Source organism: Trachurus japonicus, chromosome 3 (assembly GCF_045865225.1).
Source record: "Trachurus japonicus isolate A0001 chromosome 3, Traja_1.0".
Lineage (NCBI taxonomy): Eukaryota > Metazoa > Chordata > Actinopteri > Carangiformes > Carangidae > Trachurus > Trachurus japonicus.
The window spans coordinates 11,655,779-11,683,587 of record NC_140909.1 but is presented as its reverse complement, the minus strand read 5'-3'; the positions used below and the strand labels follow the sequence as shown (position 1 = coordinate 11,683,587).

Below are 27,809 nucleotides of genomic sequence, written 5' to 3'. Positions count from 1 at the left end.
ATATATAAATATATATAAATATAAACTATTATTCAACTTGTGTGCTGTTTCTTTAGTCGCATTGATGTGTTATTTTAGTTTTTTTTCTAAGTGGTGGAAGAAGTTTTGAGATCGTTACTGCAACAGTTCAGTGTGAAGTCTTCAGAGGCATTATAAACATGTACTGTTAAACATGTTATACTATATGACTATTATATGACTGGTTCATTATCACTGATGTATAACCATTAACCAAATAACCATTTAGCTGATTAAAGGGCAGCTAATTTAATTACTTTATATACTGTTGGGTAGTTTAACCACTGGTCATACTGGTAGGGTTGCACAATTTATCAAAAATCTAATTGAAATTGTGCATCCAAACTGCACAAGCACCAATATTGTGAGAGAAGTAACATGCAGCACAACATACCACATGCTCAGACTTAAAAAAAAAAAAAGATCTGTCAAAAATAAAATCTTGATTTTTACAGTAACAAGTATGCAGCAGATAAATTGAGTGCTATGAGCCTATGGACATAATAATACACACACAAATGCTGTCATTCTTAAATATTTTATGAGAAAATAACACTGGGGCACTGGTGTTATAGTAAAGTCAATGTTTATTTCCACATTCTTCACCGGGTCTGTACATCTGTTAATCCAGTAACAGAGGATGGTGTCCCCCAAAGGGCCATCCAGTCAGAATGCATTGATATCACAGCTAGCATGAATGTTCTCATTAGCAGTTTAGCTCATTCATTTGGCCTTGTTCAGAGAGATGTATTTTGTAAACATGGACATTGAGAGGAAATCCTGATAGAATTAATATAGAAAGGCCAACGTTATTAACATCTTTCTTTTGATTAAACTGTATAAAACAGGCAGGCATAAACTAACAGTAGAACACAAGCTCATATTGAACCATTCTAGGACAAGTGCAGTTTCACGACATGCAGTGCTTACCTAATCCATACTGAAAAGTACTGCTCGTAAAGACCAATATCACCTCAGAGTTCATGGTACTTCCTTTGCAAATATTATGTCAGACGCTGAAGTTTTCTGTCCCGTGATTCCACTGTAGGACAAAGGGGATCACAGCAATTTCAAAGAGCAACCTCTGAGAATACCCAGTATTCATAGTCTGAGAGAAGAGAGAAATGACACCTGAAGCCTTTAGTGGAGAGCACTGATGTGCCCTCGGTACAGCGTGTCAGCAGAAGGATGGCAGTGAGACCCTGTTGTTTTCATGTGCTGAACTAGGAAGAGAAAACACATTTCAGAAGACAAATTGTCCCTGGAAAAGTCACACAACTGCCTTAAACCGTCCCTATCACGTCATATGATAGCTCTGTAATGATTCTTATGGACCAGGGTGTAGTATCTTGGCTCTGAGCCCTCTCACTGAGTTAAATTGCCTGAGAAGCTAAACTCTTTACATTGAAGTCCGTTTTTAAATCAAAGTTGCATTCTGCATAGTTTCAGTGAAAAGTGAATTGATTTCCCTTGGAATAAATAACACATCTGTTGCATAGAGGTTTGATGCACTCCTAGAAAAGCCTCTGAGGATGAAACTAAAAGGAAAAAAAAAAAAACGTTTTTTTTTTTTTTCTTTGTTACATTTGCTGTGTTAAACAGCCAGGTAGATTGACTCTCATCTAGGAGTGACTCAAACAGAACCAGTACTCGCCCCTGTCTCTGATATTCTCTGAAGAAAATTTCAGAAACTTCTCATTTGACACTGTAAATGTTGCATCTGGAGAAGTGAAGTCAAGAAAAAAACTGGAGGTAACCTTACAGGCAGGAAATTAAAACAAGGGATATCCAAACATGGCCTCTAATTTAAACATTAAAACTATCTTTTATACTGCTGATGGAAACAAAGAAAACATTTTCACAAGAAAAATATATTCACATCATATTGCATAAATATGTGCTGGAATGAGGTTAATGAATATAGATTAATAGAATCTCTCCCGGTGTGGGCTGTATGTGTCATGCAGTTAGCCCCAGTGCTCAGTAACGGATGAGGGAAACAAAAAGAGTTTGAAATTATCTCCACCTGTCGTATGAGTCAGTACATTTGTTTCTGAAAACAAAAAAACAACAATAACAAAAGCAATAATTATAGTAATAATTTAAGTGGTACTCTTTACCCATTTTGGAGGAACTGCAGCCTTACAAAGCATGTGAATGCTACAGAAATTGCATGAGGAGGTTGCATTATCTGTGTAGGATGCCCTATATTATAACAGTAATAATAATAATAATAACCCACTTTCATGTTGCAATTTACCCATTATCAGGAAACAAATAAGTCTTTGCAGGAAAAATTCAAGTAATGTGACATGTGACTTGTTTCATTGTGACCACTTAATTGAACATTTTTAGCACAATATTCTATAATGTGATGATGAGTCCAAAATATATAAGAGGTAACTAATGTATTGTACAGTACAACAACAGCAGCACAGACTGAGTTACCATGAGCAAAAAGAAACGCTCTGTAACAGAAAGTTAAAAAAAAAAAAAAAAAAAGGCATTGGCAAAGTATTCGGAGTGTAACAGCATAAAGAAAAGAAAACAGATTTAAATATTGGCGAAAAGAATGCAAAGATGAATGCGTTAAGATGCACAACTCAGGAGATGAGGGGGAATGTTGCTCGACACCGGGCGCGTTCAATAGGACAAAACACTCAAAGATCACCTGCAAGCAACCGTTTCAAGTGCCAGAAACACACGTGGTACCAGTGTGTGTGTAATTCACCTGCTCCTCCTGTGAGTGTTTGTGTCCTATTGAAAAGCCTGAGTGATAAACCCAAACACAACATGTGGAGAACAACCCGCATCCTCTGCAGTAGTGTACAGTACATAGAGAGCTTTGGAAGCTTGGAGTTGGAAACGCAGTAAGCCACAGGACAGAGGGGCCGCCATCACGGCGCCAGCTGAGGTAGTAGTTTGACTGAATATGAACTTCCCAGGGACCCATGGTGGCAGCTTGAAGAGAGAGGTGTAGCTACCGGTAAACCCGAGTCACTGGGCTGGCGGAGTGGACCAGAGAGGAGGGGGGCTGTGGCTACAGAGTCCCCGCTCCTGTCACTGAAGGTCCATGTGCAAAAGATCTTTTTTTTTTTCCTCAAAGGAAGTAAAACTGCTCCTACTAGAATGAACTGTGTTAAATCTCTTTACAACATGCTTTTATGTCATCGTCATCCGTACAATAACAAACATTCTCAACCCTGTTTCCAAGGTTTTTCTAAACTGTAATAAATTAGAAACCGATGTAGTTTTTTTTTTTTTTTTGCTGTATCTAACAAAGCAAAGTTTGTGTGAAGCTGTCCGACACAGAAGATGCTGGGAGTGAAACCAGCTCGGAATGGTTCGCTGTGAGGTTAACGATGCTGCTCAGGAGCCAGTTTCCAGTTTGTCGCCGCAGCCGCCGCCCCCTCCGGTTCAGTTAGGGCAGCTTCATGAACAGGCCGTTATCGATGGAGGGGACAGGCATAGGACAGGGGAACTGAAAGAGACTCATGTCTGCTGTGAGGGCGGCCATGGCGGCGGGATCGTGCTCTATCTGTGTCCTCAGAGCGGGGTCGATCTTCTCCAGCCGTCGCTTGATCCTCTTCGCCTCCCTCTCGCGGATCAGCCTGGCCTGCCTCTTCTCGGGCGTCTCGTTGGCCCTCTTCATTCGCATGGCTTCCCTGTCTCTCTGCAGCCTGCGCGCCCGCTGCTCGTCCGACTCCTGCATCCTCTGCATGCGTTTGGCCTCGCGGTCCCGCAGCCGCCTCATTTCCCTCTCCTCGTCCGTCTCGCACGCCCGCTTGTTCTTCTTCGCCGTGCGCTCGCGCTCCAGCCGATGCATGCGAGCCTCCAAGGGTTCGTTCTTCCTGCGCAGAGCCCACTTTCTCATCGGCGACTGGGCCTCCACCAGCTGCTGATAGGCCACGCAGCTGTTGCACACCAGCAGCACCCCGGCAGGATACACGGGCATGGGGCTTAGGATGTCGGGGATGGGAGGGAGGCTTGAGGAAGAGGAGTTGAGAGAATCGGGGATGGACGCGAGCGATGGCCCCTCAGAGAGGAGACTGTCAGGCAGTGAAGGGAACGAGGGTCCTTGGTCAGAGCCCGCGCACGACCCCGGGCCGGAGCACGGTCCAGATCCTGGGCCCGCGCCGTGACACGGTCTGGGGCCGTGACACTGGCTCGGGATGTGACCGGGGCCCTGGCAGGTGCGATGGCCCTGACATAAGCTGGGGCTGGGGTCAGGCGCGTGGCACGGGCGCGGACCCTGACAGGAGCTGGGGCTGGGGCCGGGGCCGTGGCAGGAGCGGGGGCCGGGCCCGGGGCTGTCCATGGGGCTGCTGGAGAGGGAGTGGGACATGGAGCAGTCCCTGTCACTGCCAACATCCATCCTGGTTGTGTCGAGGACATCTTTAAGCTTCTCCCTGTGATAGGATACAGAATTTATCAGATTTGTTAAAGGGATAGTTCAACGTTTTGGCAAATTGGCCCATTGCCATAATCCCTATAGTCATAGCAGTAGGTTTGTTACCTTTAATTGTCGGTGTAAGCTAGTTTTAGAACGGAGGAGCAGAGCCGCGAGCTGCTCAGAGCTACACTACGGAGGCTAATGGGATTTCTTGGTTTCCCTCATCAAACTCATCAAATACACAATCCAACAACTCCAAAACACTCTGGTGGACAAGTTGTGACCTGCACACGCTATGAGATAATAACGTTACCTTACGAGACAGAGTTGTTTTCGAGGTAAAGAAATCCCATTAGCCTCCGTAGTGTAGCTCTGAGCAGCTCGCGGCTTGTCTCCGCCGTTCTAAAAATAGCTTGCACCAACAATTAAAGGTAACGAACCTACTGCTATGACTATAGGGATTATGGCAATGGGCCAATTTGCCAAAATGTTGAACTATCCCTTTAAGGCAAAAAACAATGTTTACTCCTGTAGCTGAGTGAGACAACATTTTAAATTTGAACTGCCTGAACATGAATGTTACTGACTACACTTTCTCTTTATTTCACTTCTCTTTGTTATAAACTCTCAAGACAAAGTTTCCTCAACAGTCACCTCCTACGTTCTTTATTTTACAATATGTAACAATGTTTTTTTTTTTCATCTCCACCACTAATGATCAGATCATACTGCCCACACCTACAGTGGTGTCCTAGCTACTGCTGCTGGACTGTAACAAGGCTCAATACATCAGTTTGTTACATGACGACGCTTGTTTAAGATACTTAAAACAATTACAGCCTTGTCTTCTTGTTAGCCGCTGGCCAAAAGCGTGTAACCACAAGCTCGTCTGTGCCGTCACATCATTTTGGATGACTGACATGACTTTCAGCCTTTCTGTCTAAAAAGGAAAAGATGACTCATTTCATCTTACTCAGTTCCCCAAGTATTTGTTTCTGAGATGAGCAATACTGTGTCACGAGACCTGTGGTTGACTGAGAGAGAGGTTTTGCACACTATTAAACAGCTGTACGGGAGCTGATAACACTATGGGAACAGGATGGGAATGACAGCGAGTTATTTTGTTCACACATAACTATAGCTGGCTATAACAACATCACATGGCTGCTCTATTTTAGTTTATACGCAACTACAGCGTCGTATTTTCTTTGCGTTTCCTTTCACTGCAGTGAAAACAACACTACTGCTTCCCATGCTGTTTGTCATTCTACTGTTTGTTCTGACCTTGTCAGTGCTGTTTAAATTAGAGATGTAATGCTAGTTGCTAAGCAACATGCAAGTTTATTTCCATTTAATTTGTGATTCCAGGATTAATGTTATTCATCCCTCCTGTTCTGGATCTGGCATTATCATGTGAACCACTGCCCCACTGTGCTGCATTACACACACATTTTCACCTTTATTATCTAATACACCATGTCACATGTGTTAGAGACACACAAAAAACTGGTCAATCTAGATATTTTCCTGATCAAACATTGTGACCTGAAACTTCTGACTCATAATGAATAATTAATTTACTTCACCCCTGCCAAAATCATTTTGATGAATAACAAAAATATAATAAGTGACAACATCTATCTATCTATCTGTATCATATCCTTATACTTCTTACTTTAAAATTAAAATCATTAATGCAGTAAATCTTCCTGTAATGCATTAATGACCTGAGATGAGAGCCACAGTAGAAATGAGCCAAACCTGTTAAAGTTGTTGGTGTCTGTGAAGCGTGCGCCACAGACAGCGCAGTTGGAGAGGCGGTCCTCAGAGTGGATGAGAAGATGCCGTCCAAGTGAGCCAGGCGAACTCAGGGCTCGCCCACACACTGGGCACACATAGCTCTTGCTGTTGCTCATCATAGTCGTGTGCTGTTCAAGACAAGAGGAGAGATAAGAACATGAAACTAGGGGGAAAAAAAGACGTTAAGAGATGACAAGCATCTAAAAATACAACATATTCTAAATTGTAGATTATCATTATTGCATAATTAATTCTAATTAAATAGAGAAATATCCTAATGCCTGCTGCTAATGCAATGTAATAAAATGTGAGTGACAGGACTTTTGAAATATTACAAATGATTAACATTCAAATCTGGTGCTATGTGGACTACTCAGTACCAGAACTGGTCTTGCATTTAATTACTTCATCAACAATTAATTACCACTGTAACGGTGGAGACTGATTATTGTGTCTTGTAGCATTGTCTCTATGGTTCACAGGGGCTAACAAGGCAGATGCTGTAGTAATTGCTCAACATTACGGTGACAGAATGCACAGTCATCCTTCAAGCTGCATGGCATTTGTGAAAGGGGAAAAAGAAAAAGTACACTGTTGATGCTGTGAGCTCTGCAAATGCTGAAGTATGGTATAAATCATCTACTGAATGTTAAGTGAGACATTTAGATCAAGACATAGTGAGAGAGTGTGTGTGTGTGTGTGTGTGTGTGTGTGTGGGATGGGGGGGTTGTAAATTACTGGGAAATGACGACTGAGAGCCTGAAATGCTGCAACTGTAACATTTGAAAGAGAGACTTCTTCATTTCCATCATCATTATTTATAACTGGAAATAATATATAATAATAATCATTAAAATATTTGTATTATAAATATTTTGTATTGTATAAGAATTAAATAAATATTATCAAAATATTTGATCATAAAAGCACTAGATAAGATCATCCCAGTCCAGACCCTCAACCTGCACCTGCATCTCACTTAAGTACTGATGCTTTAAAGGTGATGACTTATTGTGTTAGGCATCTTAGTCGAAACAAACAGCAGTAAAGGACAGAAAGGTGCTTTGATGTTGTGATTCTGTTCTAGATGAGACACATAGATATTTGTTCTCACCTGGTAGACATGAGAGATGAGTTTCTCCGGGCTGCTGAAGTCCAGCGTGCAGAGAGGACAAACAAAGTTGCCGTGGTCTGCCCCTTCCTCGCTCTCCTGACAGAAACCAAGCACCATTAAAGCACAATTCAGAAACTTAACTGTATGCAATAAACTAAACACATCACAACATCTCTGCAACTTCAAAGCAGTGTGGCCTTATATCATATCCACTTCTGTATTCATTTGTAAAGGTAGATTAAACCATGTGTGAAGGATTGTTTTTACTGTGTGATACAAATAACAAATCTGTGTAGAGTGATGTAGAGTCACAACTTACTTCAGGTTTCTTCTACCTGAATCATTTCTGCAAGTCTTGTATGATGATGTGTAGATGTGAGTGTATGAATGAGCAAAATTCTCACAGGCCCCGGTGACTCACTAACGGTGACATGATGCTGTGTGCTGCCACAGATGTGACTCACACACAAACTGAAATACTGAGCATTTTTAAAACAGAAGGTCTGAGCACAAAACATATTGGTTGCTACCAGGGGTGTTCTCTGCAGGTTATATGCTGCAAGTCCATTCAAGCGATTGTCACTTTTATTTTCTGACTTTCTGAATCGCATGGCAGTATATTTACCAGCTAGGACAGCAGCGCTACTTTTGTATTTTAACCCTGTGAGTCTGTGTGTGTGTGTGTCATCATGGCAAAATGTGGAACTGGAGACACCTACTTTTGAGACTTTTGAGTGTTGATATATATTCTGACTGTCTGAAGAGATTTTTACAACGTGGTTGCATCACAGTGTTAAAATCTGTCAGGATCATGAACTACAGTAAATGTACGTGAGATAACCAAGCATGACGATGGATGTGGTTTGAGACATGAGCACTTTGCATTTTACACTTTTAAAAGACAATCTTATGAGAAGTTTCGCCGCTATAACGTGTGCAACACATTAAGCTATGGAAACCACAGTTAAATGGGCCAGTGCAGGTCTTTACGGTAACACCCATTAAAACTGCAGCAAATACTACCACGCTACACAATGATGACTAATATTATACACAGGAAATATCTATCCACAAATGAACATTTATATCAACTGCTGCTTCACACACTGGTGGTGGATCACAATTTAAAGAAACATCTGGCCGTTTATGTTCATAATTTCTACAGGCAACACAAGACTTGTCACCACCACATTTCGAAACATGGTAGAAACATGGTATATGCAATCTCTATTATTATGTTATCACAATGTATAACATTAATAGTCAAGCTCTAATGTACAGTTTTTTTTTCTCTTCTCTTTTTAATAATTGTATATTGCCTATGTGGTTTGCGTTATATTGTACTGTGACTTATTATAATTTTATTGTATTGTATTGTATAGTTTTATATATTAATGGTCTACTGCCTATGTGCCTTGCATTACATTGTACTGTGACTGTATTATTATAACTTTTTTTTTTCTTTTAAGGTATTCTGCCTAATAACATCTGGCAAGGGGACTACCAATGTAAACCAGCCCTGGCTGCAATTGGGTACAACCACATCCCTTCCTCCTTGTTAGAAAGGAATGCTGAACATTGTACACTGTCCTCCTGAAAAATAAATACATTTAAGTTGAAATTGAAACATGCTATGCACCACATAAATCCAGATGAAACTGGGCTTGCACAGAGATACAGGGCAGATCCTAGTCAATAATTTATCTCTGCAGAGTTTTGTTTGTATGTTCCTGTTCAAACCACAATGAATAAACCAGACAATGTGGCACAATCGAGATCGACACGCCTGTTACTCCAGCGGCCAGCCTGTATTTTGTCATACCAGCCCACTCACCTCTTTGACCCCCGCTCCTTGTAGGCGGCACTGTGTTCTCTTGGTGGTCATGTGGTCGTCAGCTGAGGTGTTGGAGGACGAGTCTTCACCGTGGTTGTCAAGATCACTATCGCTGTCTTCTATGGAGGCAAACACAGCCCTATCAATACAGACAGACAACAAAACACAGAGCAGGGCTTACTCTCACTAACACCCCTCAATCCGAGGATGCTCCTACAGAGTCTGTCCGGTCCTCCTCCTCTGTCCCGTCCCTCTATCCTGTACCTGAGATGCTATCCTGCCCGTGGACTTCCTGGGAGTTGTTGCTGCAGCATTCACTGTCTTCGGTGAATTCATCCCTGCCATCCATGTTAATAGTGTGCTGAAGTCCTGTGATGCCTGAAGTGTGGAATGGCCCTGGAGATAAAGAGACAGTAGCAAACGAATGATAAGTGTTTCTGTACAGTAGACGGGAGAGGAAAAAGAGAGGAGTGCGGTTAAGGTGACCCCTTTATTATATTTATTGATGTAAGGTCAGGGGACCTTATAAGGTAAACCTGCATGAAAGCACATGGTTATAACACAAGATAGCAATATAGAACAACATATATAAGATATATATGACAATATATTGTCTTTTATCAGAGATTTAGTAATACCATTTATATTGTGTATCTGCCTGTTGAATATTTTGGGTGTTTTTAATCTTCTTACTGATGTTTTTCATGTTTAGTTTGATGGAGTCTAAATCAGTGTTTCTCAACCTTGGGGTCGGGACCCCACGTGGGGTCGCCTGGAATTCAAATGGGGTCACCTGAAATGTCTAGTAATTGATTAAAAAAAAAATATTTTTTTAACTAATTATTATTCTTTTTAAATTATGATTAAAAACACAACACTCAATCTTAAACAACTGTATTCTATACTTTCTCAAATATAAATCAAGTTCAAATAAAATGCAACATTTAAAAATATCTGAGCTGGTGCATCTTGATTGACGGGGTCGCCAGAAATTTGTGATGTCAAAATGGGGTCACGAGCCAGAAAAGGTTGGAAACCACTGATCTAAATGAATGATGATATGAATGGCAGAACAAGCTGATCCAGTTTCACAGTTTAGAAGACTGGTTTTGTAAGATGGAAACGCACTCCCTGTATGATGCATACAGACAGATACAGATATGACTGTGCACCACCGAGGCGGCTCCTCCCTCTGAGGAGATAATTTCACAAATAACCTGATTTTTAAAAATAAATCTGAAGTTGAATCTAATAAAGCTAATGTCAATAAATCAAATGAGTTAGGTGAGAAATCGTTTTACATTGCACCCTGCATGAGTGCTTAATCTCTGTTGCCACATGGAAACAGCATCTTCTGTCAAAGCACACCACACGGAGGTATGAATTTTTCAACACAAGTTGCATTCACCTATAGCTGAGGGCTCTTGCCTTGTCCATGATGTTAAAACTCTCTCTTTTTAGAGGACACAACGTGTATCCGGGACATTTTGCCATTTGGTTAATGCTCTGTGATTATAATGAAATGACTGAATCATGGCAACTAAAGTGAAACCTATCATCAGAACAGCACAGTCCACCAAGAAGAAAAAATGATTTATACAATCCCACGTTTCTCTCAAGACTTTTGGGGATTCAGTGCAGTGAAGACGACGTGGACCACGAGATGTTCTTCATCCATATGGCTGCTTTTCTTATGAAATATATCCAACGCTGGAGCCTAATGAACGCTAAGCCAGCAAAGCAAGCTCACTGACATACGTGCACACACAAATTAACTTCATTTGCATCCCAACCCCCATTTTTTCACACACATATACCCTCACAGATACATGCTTGCTCTGTTCCACAGCTATGCTGCAGTCCCACGGGGGAAGCAGCCTGCACTATTTTCCTCTAGCTAACTGCTTTGCAACTCAGTGTGTTTCTCTCTCTCTCTCTCTCTCTCTCTCAGTACCACCCACACACTGAACAGCCTGGCTCGCCCTCTGTCCTCCCTGCTTGCATGTAGCTCGAGCTACCTCCATATCTATACCATCGGCTCTGAGGGGGAGGATGGAGCTTCATACCATGACAGCCCATATGTGCCTCATTTAACTCTTTGTGATGCTGCTCTTTGTTTTACAGTCGGCCCTGGCTGCTGATTGCAGGATTTGATAAAATACCTTCACTTTTCTTATTATTGCACTTGACCCCCCTGCAGGCCTATATTTAACTGTCGCTGCATTATTGGAGACATTTTTTTGGTTGAAAGCTCCTCTGGCGTTCGCACAAACACGAGTACGTTCTAATCTCTTGCACTTGAGGTTGCTGAAAATTAATGATAAGTTAAAATCCAATTTTCTTCCCTTGTGTGCTCTCTGCCCATTACCACACAGCCCAGAGATGGGAGAGAGATCCCGACTTCAGTTACCTGAGTCTGACAGAAGTAATTACAGCCCTTGTCACAATCCTGAGGTACTGCACGCACACGCGCACACACACACACACACACACACACACACACACACACACACACTCACAAACACACACTTTCTCTCCCTGTTTCTGTATATGAGAGGAAAAGAGAAGTATAATTTTGAGGAGGTTTGTCAATCCACTGTTTTGCTCCTTTTTGGCAGGAAGTTGACGTGTGAAGACAGTTTGGGCGCTTTTCCCACAGAAACGCACACACATTCACACACACACACACACACACACACTGCACTGGTGGAGTGGGGTCGGAGTATTGAACTATGAACTACTACAACAAGCTGGCTTCACGGCACATAGCCAATGATTGATGTGTGAGAGAGATACCCATCCCCCCACTGCTAGGGCTCTGTCTGTACATCTGTCTCTCCTCGACCCCTCCACCACCACCACCACTACCCCCCCCCTCTCTCTCTCCCTCAGTCTCTGCCACTGTGATGTTATCTCTGAGTCTGTGTGTCTGTAGGCAGGAGGTGACGCAGTGTCTGACTGAATCCAGACAAAGAGACAAACTCATCAGCCAACAGACACACAGAAGAGGGAGAGAAGAGGAGGAGGAGGACAGAGGGGTGGGGGGGGTGAGGGTTAGGGTGGTGGGGGTAAGCGCGCAAAACAAAACAGACAAAAGATAGAATGCCAAAACTCTACTCAAACACCAAGCAATGGGGGTCCTGTTGAATTCAACCACTCCACCACCCACCCCCCTGTCCCCTCCTCCTCTTCTTCTTTTCAGCCGCCGTCCCCTCCAAAAAACACACACACAGACACACAACACCGTCTGAATCTGCAGGAAGTGCTGGGGCCTCTGTCTTCCATCCCCACACACACACACGCACAGAGGAGAACGAGGATGGTGGGCCAGACCAGACGTTCGTTCGATCAATTCTCTCTCTGATTAACTGGTGACCCACTATAACAAGAGGAGAGGATGAAGCGCTGAACCATTTTTCTTGAGGAGGACTTTCTCCCGTTGGTTTGCCGCCTACAGTTCTCCTTCAACTCTCCTCCTTCCTTGGTGAAAACAACAAAAAAAGAAGTAATATTTACATTCTTTGATTTGGCCACACAAGACTGCACTAGTATCCCCATGAAAGCAAAGCACACAGCAGCAATCACATTCAATCAGGAAACATTGTGTGCTGATGATGTGCTGCGTCACATATCTCATTTATGATTCTTTGAAAACCAAGTTCAGTTACTAGAGAGAAACAGGTGCCTCAGGAGCTGAACTTCAAAGTGGTACTTTGTTTTATTAGGTGGCATATGATAAATAAAAAAATCAGCTCCCTCAAAAACATGAAATGTCATGAACTTAAAAACAATAAATGTAATTTTTTTCTGATTTACTCCAAGAAACAGAGTTGTTCAGGGTGTATACTGAAAACACATCCGCCAATACATTCACACAAGCAGATTTCTATTTACTGTCAACCTCAAGGACTCAATCTTCTGCAGAAAGCAGCCTTAATTAACTCTTATATAACACTGCTTCTCCTGGTGTTGTTGCACATCAAACTAAAGGAGGAAAACAAATAGCAAGACAGACACGACTGTTGTATTATTGTCTGGAATTCCCTATATGTGTGTGTGTGTGTATATGTGTGTGTGTGTGTGTGTGTGTGTGTGTGTGTGTGTGTGTGTCCCCGCCCGCCTGCCTGTCAGACTGTCTCCCTGCCTGTCTGGTCTGTCAGTCTGTCTGTCTGGTCTGACTCTCTCTGGGGGGACAGCTCTGTGTGTGTGTGTGTGTGTGTGTGTGTGTGTGTGTGTGTGTGATTCATACCTCACATGAAAAGACAGGTAACAACAATCAAGGCAAAGTAGAGGAAAGTCAGTGTGCACAACCTGAGCTCACACTCCAGTGATACGGAGAGAGCTACGCCTTGTCAGTGTAAAAAAAACAAAACTGCTGTTGCATTTATCACAGCAAGAAGTGCACTAACATATGCTAACACCACACTGTATCATCAGGCCCTCCTGAGAGGTTTCAGCTCCCACTCTGGACTCTTGTAGAGGTGTTACAGAGCAGCCAATGAGCTAATTAGCTCAGAGGGATTAGTGAAGGCGCAAGTGCGAGATGTATTTCAACGTCAGTTTAAAATAAACTATGTTTAGAAAGGACGGGCTGCAACATACATAACTTCAGTAGATTACACTGGGAAATCCCCTTCTGCGGGCTGAGGCGTATTTAAGAGGTCAGCATGCTGTCTACCAACAAGGGGATCTAGGGGGTAGAAAGCCAGAGACAAAGCCACAGGGGGGGGGGCACCAACCACACAGCTACATCAGGTGGAAATCTGCTATCTAAATAAAGCAAATTTTGCATAAAAATCTAAGTGAACTGATGCTACTACAGGCTGCAGTCCAATGAACAACTAGTTTAACAATGGCTCATTCTTATTTATAAATGATTATTATTGACAACTAAGAAAATCTACTATTTTTTTTCTCAATTGATAAAATAATTTTTTTTTAAAACAACTTCCTGCAGCAAAAAGTGACATCTTCAAATAGGCTATTTCATCTGACCAACAGTCCAAGCCTAAAAGATATTCAGTTTACAGACAGAGACAGATGAACGAGACAAGCAGTAAAGCCTCACATCAGAGAAGCTGACACTGGTTGATGTTTGGTGTTTGAAAAGCTTGATTATCAAGATTGGTGCCACTGTTTTCTGCCAATAAATCTGTATTTCCTCAGAAATGTGCATGAATAGACTTTTGTGTTGCAAGACATGCTGTAGCTATGTCACTCTAAAAGGGAAGAAAGGGAGAAAGAGATATACTAATTTCAGCAAAAGCTGAAAAATCTTAAACCAAACAGCAATAACACTTTTTTTTTAAATGCTGACTATGTGCTCTCTGTTGCTTTCCTGTAATCTTGTACTGAAACTGACACCAAGCAGATCCTCAAGAGTGTAAAAGTTGAAACGCTTGTCCCCTCTGATCATATCATGCTTGTCATGGTGCGACTTTAAGTCCGCTCTGTTTTAACGCCTCTGACATGTTCTTGCCGTATTAATTTGCAGAAATGACACCTTATTACAAAACATGGTTAGCCACAAGGCCTGCCATAGAGACTAGAGGAAGATGCTATCAGAGAGCTTTTTGTGAGTCAGTCTACTTGGCAAATACACACACACACACACAGACACATGAGTGATATGAGTTATGAATCTCCGAGGATTGCACAAATGATACACTTGAAAAGGAAAGATGTTGACATGATTAGGTTTGGTTGCAAGAACATGTGTCTTATGTTTGAGAAGAGCATCATTCTACAATGCTGAATTTGTCACAGCAAGTTTAAAGTAAGAATTGCATCTTTTCTAATACTTATTTACATATTTAATTATTTTCTTTTTAGCCATTCTTTTTATTTTTTATTTTTTTTATGTTTAATTTCTTGGACACCTCATTTGTTTCTACTTTGTCCATGCCACCCCAGAACAAGCTGTGAAAAAAAAGAAATCACAGATCAGCTAATAAGGACCTGTGCTGCATTTTCACACAACAAACTACAAGACAAAATGAAAGAGAGCGATATCCATCACCACTCTGACAAGGAAACGTTTTCATGCAAACCCTCAGCCTAACAAAACAGCCCTGATATTTAAATGTCAGCTGCTGCTAACATAATACTATAACACATCCGAGTATGTGGTGGCATGTCACGAAGAAGCACTGTCTTGATAGTAATTGAAATACTGAGAGCAGAGGGAAAAAATAATCCTGTTCAACAACCAAAGAATGGAGGGATAATGGACGTGACATGGATAAATAAGTCGTGAAATGACATGAGACGGATAGATACCTGGAATACCTACAGTCAACTTTGAAGGGGTTGGTCTGTTTTCGCCTGGACATATTATTGCCCACTCCCGTTAAGAAGGAAAACAGGAATCTCCTCCTCAACCCGGACAGTAACGCAGAGACCAGTCCAGGTGTATTCCGCTCTGAGAGGACCGATGATGAACGGAGATACTAATAAATAATGATCATAATAATAATAATAAAAAATCTAAGCGTTTACTCGATCATATTCTGTGTGTTTTTTTTTTAACAAAAATAAAAAATAAAAAAAATTCGCGGATTCATAAAAGCGTCACATTCTTGCAGCCGCTGAGAAAGCCCCGTCTCCAGTCGAGCAGGGGGGTTAAAATGACGTCCAGAGACACAGACCGAGCAGCACCGAGCCGCTCCGATCCCCAGCCGCTGGCACCCGCGCACTCACTGCAGCGATGCACGAGCTCAGCTGATCTCTAACGTAAAAGCGATGAAGCCAGCCACACCGAAAAGGATTGTGGGATACGCAGGGGAGATGGGGAGTTCACGTTTTAAGATACTCTGCTGCGGCGTTCAAGTCGTGTGGGAGAAAAGACGACGATGTACAACAGCCTCACACAAGTCACTATGAAGGAAGAGAGAGTGTGTGTGTGTTTGTATCACACACATACATCTAAAAACATATTTTTTTAAAACATATAATGTCCAGGACTGAATCCTATACCATATCTTAATGCCTAAAATAACCTGAATTAATGCTTTGAGTTGTTTTTTGTTTGTTTTTACAATGAAAGGCAGTTACTGCTGCGTTATAACATACACATATATGCTTTTTTTATGGATATGTAAGAAAAAGGGGGGGCTATATAAGCTGAAGCTTCCGTCCCTATCCTTTGGTTGTGACCAGAGTTTATACTCTCTAAGTAACCAATCAATTTCATTAATTCATTCAAACAACATAATTCATGATTTCTCAGGGGAATGTTGAATTATAAATATGCATATAGAATTAGTTTTGTTCCCACCATTTAATGCACTTCCACACTTTTTGGTTGGGGACTGAGCAGGGAGTTTCACTATCAGTTTATTGTCAGTGCTCTCTGATGGACAAACTATGCAATAGTGACACAGTTTCTGAATGAAAAACTATATTTTTGGCATTTCTGAACTGTAATTTTTGTCACTTGGTTTCCAAAATGAAGCACATAGTATATTGATATGTATCTTTAATAAGCGAATCGGCTTATAGGAATATGGCAGTAGATAAGTCTGATTCTCACTGGGGTGTGTCTCACTAAATAGGGTTATGTTTGTAGATGCATTGAAAGTTGTTGATAGCATATAATCAGAAATGTGTTCATGGAAAATCACATTGGCCTCGGTCTTTAATGATCTTTTTTTTAATGCAGAAAGCAAAGAAAGAAAGAAAGGAGTCACAAATCTCTATTAAAATATTGTTTTGTTGTAGCAGCAAAAATTTAAAAAGCAGCTATCTCCAAAAACCATCACCACAGCTATATCTTTACATTTTTGATTAAATGCATTTTGTAGTTTGGATAAACAGGCCCATTAAACTTCAAACTGCTGTTCACAGGTTTTGAATTTTAGAGATGACTTTGTATTCCAGTTTTGTGAGTTGTGCGTTTTTGAGTGAGGGTTGATAGGAGTGCTGTTTATCCGCCCAGATGATAAGCCTCTGGGCAACCAGTTTAAATACATGAAAAGACTTAATGGGTGTGGGCTTGTATAAACAATGGAGCAAGGCGTTGATTCATACTCCAAAGTTTAAATGGGACAGCGTTGCATACAATTCAGAAAAAGTCTTGGGGTCACACAAAATACAGCATTTACAATAGAAAAAGCCATATCAACTTATAGCACCATACCCAGCAGCAACTAGCATCACAATAACTGCATACATACACCATTGTGTAAAAACTAACTTGTTCCTTCCCTCCACAGTCTGACCGGGGGTCAGTTTATAAAAACCTTTGATCAGCTCTGACCAAATTTTTTCTGAACATTGACCTGATAGCTCGTGTTTATAATATGTAACATTTTTCACTGCAAGCCAAGTGTCTTAGCATGTCCATCTTTCCTTAATATACATGGCAATACTTCGCATTGTAACACTGTCAACAGACTATATCACTATTAAAGCTCTATTTGTTTTAGCAGTTTTAAAGGTACGAAGTCTGTATCTTGAAAAAGAATGAAGACTATCATCACTTGGTGATTGCATTTGTAAAAGTAAGCCAACAATATTAGATATTTTCAGTTTCCCCGCATGAAATGAAAACAACCAGAAGAATGTAATAAAGTAATTTCCACCTCTGACTCCCCATGCAGCAGATTTCCTGTTTTGCTCAGTCAGTTTTATGATCATTTTGACACAGTCATGCTCCAAGCACATGAGCAACAGGTTCAAGTCCTCTTCACACCACAGAACAATCACTGCATCTAATCAGAGGACATTGTAATCTAAATTCATATATGTCCAACATTGCTTTTTGTTACAGCATTTTGTTAGTTTTAACTTTATCATTCATTACACCTTACAGTAGTGGATATTTTTTTCCATTTGCATTTTGATCATTATGATTTGCAACAGGGTTAGCTTTGTTCAAATCTATGTCATTTTGTATCCAATAAAGCTTTAATAAGTCACTGATTTAACACTTGAGACCAAACCTGATGCAGTCTAGTGCCTACAGAGTTAATAGAGCATTAACCAAGCCCAACCCGAAGCTCCATTTCTTGGAAAGCACAGTATCAACACTAGATGGCGCTCAAAACAACTGGACTGCTAATGTCATAACATTACATGTAGTCGTCATCACTGACTGCCACGAGTAAACGGACCGCAGCACGACATCGACTGGGTAAAGAAATGTATTCCTCCGCAAGGATGAGAAAATATGCCATCTCAACAAAACAACCTCATCGAGTCATGACATTAACGATATTTTGCATGACAAGCGACAGATGAAATACATCAGCATCAAAACTAAAAAACCACGCTGTGCTAATTTATTTAGATCCAAAACAACCGGAGAGATCAATGAGATAAACGTTAACGGCAGCTAAGGTGGCTAACGTTAACAAGCCCCTAACGTTAGCCCTTTATTGTCAATGCGAGAGCGATGGAAAGAGAACAAGCTTCACTCGCTTAGACAGCAACTATCACATGAAAGGCGGGGTAAAAGGTACAATTCAGCTATTACCCATGGTGTCCAGTGTGCACTGGCATATCAGATGAGGAGTCCCGGGCAGAAGTCCTGTCTGTGGTACGAGCTAAGGTTAGTGTACGTTGGTTGGTGGTGATGAGGTTGAGCTCGGTGCGACAGTCACTCAGTCCGCGCTTCTTTCTTTCACAAACCTCTGGGATATGTCAGTGTGTAACCCTCCGCCTGCGGTAGATGTGCTGAGGCTGGAGTAGCCACCATTTTGCATGTCTAGTGTGTTCCTCCTCCCTCCATTGCTAATAGAGACGATTCCAGTCATTTTCTGGCATCACTACGGCTCGTAAGTATCTTTTATTAAGAATAATGCGTCGGCAGAAATGTATTTAACGTGTGAGTAATAGCCAGTGGGGTTTGATTGTATTGTATCTACGTTGACAACAACTCTCACTGTGGCGCTGCATAGGAAGTCGCAGCCTTCAGTGCACCGGGGTTGTGCCTGTCAGCAGCTAAGTTTAGCCGTAGCCTGGCTAACTACCTGTTCTGGCTAAAGGGATGTGTATGTAGTAGTAGCCCTTCAGCCATTCATGTTGTTTGATCCCCAACTCGAGTCATTATCATCGTGACAACGCGTATTGCTGAATTTATGCTGTACATCTTTCTAGTGGTATTTTTTCTCGTTAGTTCAAATAGCATGCGAAAGGGGGGAAATACAGAAACAAAAACGGAGTGGTCAGGTAGCAAGCTAACGCCACATAGCGACCCGCTAGCTTGATAATCCAAATGCTTCTAGAAAAGGCCTGAACTGCATCATGTCCTGATCAATCGGCGATCAGATTCAGGTGTCATGCCCAAGCCTGTAATGTAATGGCCTCTGGTTTTCAGCTCGACATTGCCGTCCAATGCAGTTGCAGATCTAAACTTTTCATTTCTCAAAATATAATTGCTAGCCAAGGTGACGCTACTACCGCTGTAGTGTCATCCTGCTGTGTTGCCCTTTCTCTGGAAAATACGAGTGTGTTAGCTCGTCGTTAGCTGACTTTTTTTTTTTTTTGCTAGGTGTAATATGCGCTAGCTAAGTTACCGCACATTAAGCATTTGGTGTTTTTTTGGCTCAAGTCTCGTAATGACATCAGTCTTTCCTAACATTTGACAAAGTGCAGCTAGTTAGTTCAGTCGTTAGCCAATGTTGCATGTCGACACACCTGAAACCAACGGCAGGTAGCTTCATAGGTTAAGGACGTTGATTCATTTTTCTTTTTGCTTAAGTTATCTTTTGAACATCTTAACCAAGATTGTAGTAAAGATACGCGTATTTTAGTGATGTACTATCTTGTTAAATAAACACCCGTTTTCGTAGAACATGAAGTAGGTTAATGTTAAGGAAGCTGGAAGTAGGAAGCGACGAGCAAATGAATGTGACGTGCATTGTGGGTGATTTCTGCACATACCTGTAAGAGCAACTTTGTGCGAAAGGTTTATGAAATGTCAGTCTAAAAAATATCAACCAACTTGTTACCATTCACGGTTTGAAATATGGCAACAACCTAGTAGGCCTATGTGTTTACGTGTGAAGATTTAACAGAATCCAGCCGTGTCCTTCATTGATAAATAATTCAGTATCACAACATGATGACCTGTTTAGCTGGGAACAATACAGCTATGACCTTAATTAAAACTACTTAATCCTAACTCTCCTGACAGTGTCATTAAGACTAACTCATTGGCTAAATAGCAGGTGCATCAAGTGAGCTTTTATTTCTTCATTTTTTGATATGTCTGCACTTATACATCTTATTGATATTGCATTTAAATATTCACACTTTGCTAGTATGTAGTAAGAGCATTGCCATAGTCTTGGTGGCACATTTGGTTTAATAGCAGCAGAGGCCCCACAAGGTCAGTGGTGAAGAAAGTAGGCTACTGTAAGGCTGTCTGTAGTTTACAGCCCAACACAGAGATAAATAGAGAACAATTTGCATAATGTTTTTCAAACCAACATCTTCGAAGTAAAAAAAGATGCTCACGATGACTTGCACTGAAGGCATGAACTTTTGTTTGCACACAGTTGGTTCTTCTTTGGACCAACAACATGATGCTGCTATCAGTTGTTGATTGGTGACCTGTTGGGCAACCTGAGAGCGTCTCCAGGTCCAGCTATTAATTTACATGAGAGGCAAATAGTTAGAGTTTAGCTCAGTTAATGGCTCTCTGCTCTTTCTGCTGACCACCAGGTTTTGAGCACACACTTCAGAAGATTTATCATTCATTTAACAGTGTTTTCAACAGATTGAAAATTTATGTAGTAGTGGACATAGGCTAATAGTGGGAGGAACGTGGGGCGACTGCAAACAGCGTTGTATTGATGAGCTAACTTACACTTAATGTTAACGATCTGGTAGGTTTTTTTTTCTCAAACGCTCTGTACTCGCAAATCGTTTGAAAAGAAGAAATAATGAAATAAAAAAAATCTTTGGCAGGCCATGCAAAATGTATGCTTGTGACCATTTAATGTTGTTTTTTATCCTCTTATTGGAATGCAGAACTCAACATGTGAATTTGCATGAAGGAAGAAGTGTATCAATGTAAAACTAAAAACCTGACTCGTTACCTATTTCATTTTTTTCAGTATTTTGTGTCTATGCAGAGCTGATCACTTGTACTTAGTGAAATAAGAAGGAACACAGTGGTCCACTTTGATGGTGTTTCCTTGATAACATTTGGAGGAAATAGCTGAGCACATACAGAAAATGAAGGGAGAAAGTGTATGTAACAACAGCCTGTCAAATAGAGTAGGGCAAATGCTTCTCCCCTGTGGTAGTGTTGTATGTTTTTCATCTTGGAGCTGTCTGATGGGCTTTCTCTAAATCTAGTTTAGCCGTGCAACCCAACATAGATGGTAACAGTGGAGCTTATATCTGTGTTTTCAATTCCTCACCATACAATCCTCATGGCATAGTGTAATCTAATGTAAAACCCTCCTTTTCAACTGTGTTTTATCTCTTGGTGTTTCTAGTACGCCGTCTCAGGCTCAACAGGTTGGCTGCTCCCTGTGGTAAAAGGGGGGTGTGGAATGCTTTTTGCTTGTTGCTGGTTGTCAGGCTCTGAAGGCTAATCTACACCGAGTCTCCAAATCTCATGAGGGGTGAAAAGCTTGTTATCAACATTTCAGAATGCATGTAAAGTACACCTATATGATAACGATGTGTTAAAGACACTGCATTTACTCTCTTGTTTAGCTTTAAAAATGCACCCATGCGCCTGATGCTCCCAGGCATTTTGTCATGGTGTGCTGCACCTCTTGATGAGTTGTTTATTTCTTAAGTTCCTCAGGTTTTTTATGCAGGGTGTGGACCTGCACCTTGTGTCATTTGTCACAGTCAGGACAAGTATCCTCTCCTATACTTGATAGTTTTGACACAGCAATATGGTCTGTATCGACTTGTCCATTTGGTCGCCACCACCACCACCACCACAGCAGCTTGTATAGTAAGAAGCTGACCTTCAGTATTGAACCTAGTGTTATTGCTGCTCAACTAATGAATGAATCCTTCATAGTATTTCTAATCCAGACACAATCTAAAGTGCAACACCTCTTTTTTTCAAACCAAAGAGGCTTCCTCTTTTCAGGAATAGGAAATAAAAGGTAAAACCAATTATGGATAATAAAGACATATTTAGTATTTTAATCATAGATGGATGTGCTGATATGCCGCCACTGCAAGAATGAGAGACTTTAATTTAACCAGCTCTCAGCAGAGGTTGGATTTACTTTCTTTAATGTGTACACATTTGATTATAAGCACAGCAAGAGACTGGGAGCCATGATTCATGGGGCCAAACACAAGGCCCATTCAGCTCAAGTAATTTAAATGGTGTTAAGACGGACAGTAGGTCTCAGGCTTTATTAAAGTCTGGCCTTTACCTGACCACCCCCCACCCCCATTCCTCTTAGATGAAGTGATTTCTTAAATTCTCTGCAAACCAAGACTTCACTCCACAAAAGATGTCCTCATTCTTTTTATATCTGGATCCTTATTTTCCGCAGCAGACTGGCATAGTTTCAAAGAATTTCATTTGATCCTGTCAGCAGTAGTTGATGATAAGAAAGACAAGTTTTTCCGTTGGGCATTCAAGTAAAAGTACTGCAACCTCCACAATATAGGTTTTTTTTTTTAAAAAGCGTAATCGGAAGCAACCAGGTATGTCGAACTGATTTAAAGTTGATTTCAGGTTAATTTAAAGCTCACTGTTCAGTCACCTTAATGCTCAGGCAATGTGCAGAGTTTGCGTCATGTGGGAACAGAAGTGGGAGTTGATTTTCCATGTAAGGCGCTGTGGCAATTAGCCAGCTCATGACCTAGGAAGATTTTCACAAGTCTTATGGCCGGGGTCTAGCGAGAACAGCGGCAGTAACGTTACTGGATAAGACAAATGCTAATGACACATTTGTCATGTGTAATAGTTTAACAGCTACAAGACAAAGCTGTTTTGGTGTTTAACTTCATATAGCATCACCTGTTAATACCACTGAAAATCGTATGGGAAAAAATCAGCAGGCCATTGGAACGCATCTAATCTCCTCTTTGAAAGTTATTCCTCTGGTGCTTAGCATGACAGCATGACAGCAGTCCAGCCTTATGGTTCAAGACTAACTCCACCACAAAAAAATACATTAAATACATTATTAAGATAGATTATTAAGATATAGTGCTTGTCTGGGTGGGAATGAAATCCTCTACCTCACTTGGAGACTAAAACCGTGGACAGACGTTGACTTCTAACCATATTTGGTGTCTATTCATTCAGGTTTATAAAGCATTTATCGGTGTGGGCTCACATTTATAAGAATTACATTATATATAAGAAAGCAAGGCCATCCACTAGTCTACACGTCATATACATTTTTCGAAGGTCTTTGGTCCATCGAAATCCACCTCACTGGGTACCTCCATGGAGAAAAAGGATTTGCTCGACAATTAATTAGCCATTATGTCCGTTGCTGAAGCATAATTATGTACCATATGTTACCAGATAATGGGCTGCAATGACATGAGAGAAAGAATGTACCCTGGTCTATGTAAAGGGGGCAAATTATAACTCTTATTTTTCTTCAACTTATTATTACCGTATTTTCATAAATGATAACAGCCTTTTGCTTATTTATTTAGTTCTGTTTTGTTGTTGTCTTGCAGTGTTTCTTATCATATATCTCACTTCTTTGATTGCTCAACTTCAACATTTTAATTTCACACAAATGAACACTTGGTCATGCTGATTGAGAAAGAGTTAGTTAATCATTAATGAGAAATTAGTTTCCTCTGTCAGAGTATTAAAACAGCTAGATAGGACAGCTTCAGCTCATATCATTACTGTCTTTGTAGCGTTTCTACTTTGATGTAGTCTGGTTTCATTCCAGCCCTGTGGCAATAGATACCAACCTGTTTCATTTCTTTGTGTTTTCCAGAGAATGCCAGCTCCGATCAGACTGCGGGAGCTGATCCGGACTATCCGGACAGCACGGACCCAGGCAGAGGAGCGTGAGATGATCCAGAAAGAGTGTGCTGCTATCCGCTCGTCTTTTAGAGAGGAAGACAATACATACCGTTGCAGAAATGTGGCAAAGCTACTCTATATGCACATGCTGGGCTACCCAGCGCACTTTGGGCAGGTATGTTGGGTGATGGTGATGGTGGTGGTGGTGGGGAATCATTTTCCAGAAAAGCTTTTTAGATTTATTGCAAAAATGCTCGTCTGGATGTTGTGGTGACTGTGTTGCCTTGTTTTCCAGCTGGAGTGTCTGAAGTTGATTGCGTCCCAGAAGTTCACTGATAAACGGATAGGTTATTTGGGAGCTATGCTGCTGCTGGATGAAAGGCAGGACGTCCACCTACTAATGACAAATTGCATTAAGAAGTAAGTGAAGGGAAGATCTGAGCTTTTAGATGCTGTTTGTTTGTTCCTGTTGGTAATTTGGGTTCAGCCCCCAAAACATACCTCACCTGCTGCTGAAACTGTCCTTTTGTTTTTGTGTAAAATACTTGTTTTGCTTGTTTTCAACCAAATCTTCATCTTCACACCCTGTTTATTGTAACCTTCAAAGTTGTTTCTTGTAAATATTCTTGTCTGTTTCTGTGACTTATTCAACTCTCTTCTCCCACACCAGTGACTTGAATCACAGCACACAATACGTGCAGGGCCTGGCTTTGTGCACTCTGGGCTGCATGGGTTCCTCAGAAATGTGTCGTGACCTGGCAGGGGAAGTAGAGAAACTGCTCAAAACATCTAACTCCTACTTGAGGAAAAAAGTAAGCCTCGGTTTTATCATGTTGATATGATTACTTTAAGGATCTGACATAGTATATGGAGGCAAATTCATGAATGAAAACGTAGGCATGTCGGCAGTTGCATGTGACTCTTTGATGTGAGATATTGTGTAAACGGTTGGACCGTTCCTTCATTGATTGTCTCATGTGTAAATATTTGTTTCCAGGCAGCGTTGTGTGCAGTTCATGTCATCAGGAAGGTTCCCGAACTCATGGAGATGTTCCTTCCAGCCACAAAAAACCTGCTGAGCGAGAAGAATCATGGTAAGTGTAAACGGTTTGTCAGAGTGGAGGTGCTGCTGGCTCCTGGGGAAATATGCTTGTCCTACACAAACGCAGACTTTGTCCTATTTCCTGACACACTCACAGTGCTTTGCTCTCAACAGCTGGACAGTAAATGTCCTCTGTAGAGGAGAGTGGAATTAATGAGTCTGTCATAAACCCCAGGGCTTGTGTGTCCCCCCTCATAGGGGAGATATGCTACAGGAGGAGTTTTTTATGCAGTGCTGAAATAACCTGATCTTCTTTGACATTGTGTGGCAGTGCAGAAGTGATCGCCTCAGATGAGACAACTTGAAAACATATAGCCACTTCTATAGATCTTGTATAAATGGAAGATGGTGTGACATGGCCATAAGAGGCACAAAGTATACTGTATAACTTAGTCAGGACTTTCCCAAAGAACTGCACATTCACTTCTATTCAGACATCCACCTTGCTCAGTGAACAAAGTCTTTTACTGAAGATTTAACTCAGTGAAAAAACATGATATATTTTTGTGTGGTTTTATTATTATTTATGTGCCTTCAGAACCACCACTTTCCACTGCTGTCCCTTGGGTAATTAGTCTTCAACCTTGTTTCATTCAGATAAGGACACCAAGAAATTATTAGTCTGTACAGATTCATGATGCTGTCACTCGATGTCCTCTACCGTTAATTATATATGCTTGTGAAAAGTTAGTTCGACATGGGATTTGGGCTTCTGTGTGGTTTGGCAGCCTGATTACTGGTATAAATAACTACCAGAGCAAATGATTCATATTCATAAATGTCTTTTGTAAGTCATAGTTTAATTGCAACATATATAAGAGATATTTACCTCGTCTGTCATTTGGCAAATATAGTACATAGACGTCATTATAAGCCCTCCTTCATATTGTATTCTAACTGACAGTAGCACTGCACAGCAATACCATGACACATTCATTCATTTCAGTGCCATTCTCCATTGATACAGCAGTTGGTTAAATGTAGGGCTCAACTTCTGATGCACCACAGCACGTCATCCCACGATGTACGGTACAAGGGATGCACAAAGTGTGAAATTGTGTGTGTGATGATATAACGTACGTCACCTGCAGTGCTTGCCAAAAAAGATTTGTATCAGATGTGGATCAGCTTATCTCACTCCTAGATGATCGGTATGTTTTTCCTTAACATGCCTTTTGAATTTCCTTGTGAGAAACAAACTCTTCTCGGCATATGTGCTGAAAATTAACAAGTTTTATGTTTTTTTAATATTTCCTCAGGTGTTCTCCATACATCAGTTGTCCTCCTCACTGAAATGTGTGAAAGAAGTCCTGACATGCTGTCGCACTTCAGAAAGGTACAAACAGATTTTCTTCTCCAACTTACCATGAAGGAAGTACTTGCATTTGTCCTAAGCTCATGTCACATTTCATTCTCCCTTTGCGTACACATTTCCTTTTGTATATAGCTAAGTTAGTCGAACATGTTAAGTTTGTTGAGGTTTTGGATTGCGCTACAGGTTTTCCTCTACATTCAAAGTATGTCTCAATCTTTTTTCTCCTACCACTGTCTTTTCCTCTTGTATTTCAACTGCTGCTCTACCTCTCCTTCTCTAGGTGTAACAAAAACTGTACCAGAAGCATCACTCCTCATGCTCATGATCTAAACATTATTTTTGAGCTCTCTGAAAGTGAATGATTTCCAGTTTCCCCTCCCTAACATCTACCTCATATTTTTTCTGTCATTTGTCTTTGTTACAATTCCTGCATTGTGTTAGAATGAGAAGGTAAGAGTACATTCTGATCTCATAGCTGGTGCATGCTGTAAATAGTAATCACTCCTCACAGTCACGTCAAACGTAAACCAAATTTGTGTTGAGTAATGTCATGTTGTGTTTAATTTATAATTTTGATTTCTTTATCTTGCACAGTGGTCATTAATATGTCAGTGTTTTGAATATTATCAATGAGTTTTTTGGTCCCATTTGTCAGACACATTCTTCACTATTGTTTTGAGTGTCATTATTAGCCTAAAACGCAACTCATTCGATCACTGTCAGTTTAAAAGCAGTTGAGTGGGTGTGTTTTCACATGATTGCCACAGGTGTCACCAAGAGCAGATGATTTTAAATGTTTCTGTGTCACTGTAAGGGGCTAGCTTATGTTTTGTCAGTAACTGTACTAGGTCTGTATGATTGTGGAGAGGTTGATTTTTCTGTCATGAGCAAGAATTGAAGGTTTGTCAAACCTAAGACAGAGGAATTTAGATTTTTTTTTCTCTCCTTAAAATCTCTGGCATTTTGGGTTGCTTGTTTCCTCATGCTCACAGCAGAGTAGAAGATTTATATCAATTTCATCTCCGCACATTCTGTATAGTGATCTGGTCTGGAAGGTGTCCAGTCTGGCGTAGCCCAGAGACTGAAATCTTGACAACAAATGGAAGAAAATAGGACCTCTGACAACTCTGAACCTGTGTAATTTACATGCAGTTTCTTGTTAGCAATTAAACTAATATGGAAGAATTGCCAAGAACTGGGCAAGTTATTACCATGCAATCAGTCTTTGAATTGTTCAGGCTGAACACGCACCAGACCTATCTGTCTCTGTACTGTGCAAAGTGATGAAAACGATGCCTAATCTT

The 27,809-nt window shown here is 41.0% G+C and overlaps 2 protein-coding genes across 10 annotated transcripts in view; one reads left to right on the top strand and one right to left on the bottom strand.

Moving 5' to 3' along the window:
* Positions 1-582: 582 nt before the first annotated feature.
* znf821 (zinc finger protein 821) lies at positions 583-18,779 on the bottom strand. 8 transcript variants are annotated; one of them, XM_085761513.1, is made up of 6 exons: positions 18,635-18,779; positions 9,424-9,555; positions 9,160-9,278; positions 7,326-7,421; positions 6,173-6,339; positions 583-4,427 (listed from the first exon to the last, which is right to left on the bottom strand). In XM_085761513.1, exons 1-6 carry the CDS (start codon positions 18,636-18,638, stop codon positions 3,440-3,442), a joined length of 1,506 nt encoding a protein of 501 aa, XP_085617639.1. In that variant the 5' UTR covers positions 18,639-18,779; the 3' UTR covers positions 583-3,439. The 8 variants fall into 8 exon arrangements, with proteins under 8 accessions (XP_085617639.1, XP_085617648.1, XP_085617606.1 ...); XM_085761522.1 differs by having other exon boundaries at positions 9,160-9,275; XM_085761480.1 differs by lacking the exon at positions 18,635-18,779 and adding an exon at positions 15,452-15,868.
* Positions 18,780-18,836: 57 nt separating this feature from the next.
* Positions 18,837-27,809, top strand: part of ap1g1 (adaptor related protein complex 1 subunit gamma 1) — a 20,073-nt gene continuing 11,100 nt past the window's right edge. For both annotated transcript variants that reach the window (XM_085761468.1, XM_085761460.1), the window contains exons 1-6: positions 18,837-18,935; positions 24,060-24,263; positions 24,384-24,508; positions 24,759-24,900; positions 25,086-25,182; positions 26,450-26,526. In XM_085761468.1, the coding sequence (XP_085617594.1) occupies positions 24,063-24,263; positions 24,384-24,508; positions 24,759-24,900; positions 25,086-25,182; positions 26,450-26,526 (642 nt within the window). In that variant the 5' untranslated portion in view covers positions 18,837-18,935; positions 24,060-24,062. The remainder of the gene's footprint in view (positions 18,936-24,059; positions 24,264-24,383; positions 24,509-24,758; positions 24,901-25,085; positions 25,183-26,449; positions 26,527-27,809) is intronic.

Excerpts from the sequence above, each read along its gene's own strand:
- znf821 (XM_085761480.1), bottom strand. The coding sequence starts at position 15,491 with ATGTCCAGGCGAAAACAGACCAACCCCTTCAAAGTTGACT. Across the intron at positions 7,422-9,159 it reads AAGGAGCGGGGGTCAAAGAG|GAGAGCGAGGAAGGGGCAGA; the intron begins GTGAGTGGGCTG and ends GGTTTCTGTCAG. Across the intron at positions 4,428-6,172 it reads GACACCAACAACTTTAACAG|GGAGAAGCTTAAAGATGTCC; the intron begins GTTTGGCTCATT and ends ATCCTATCACAG.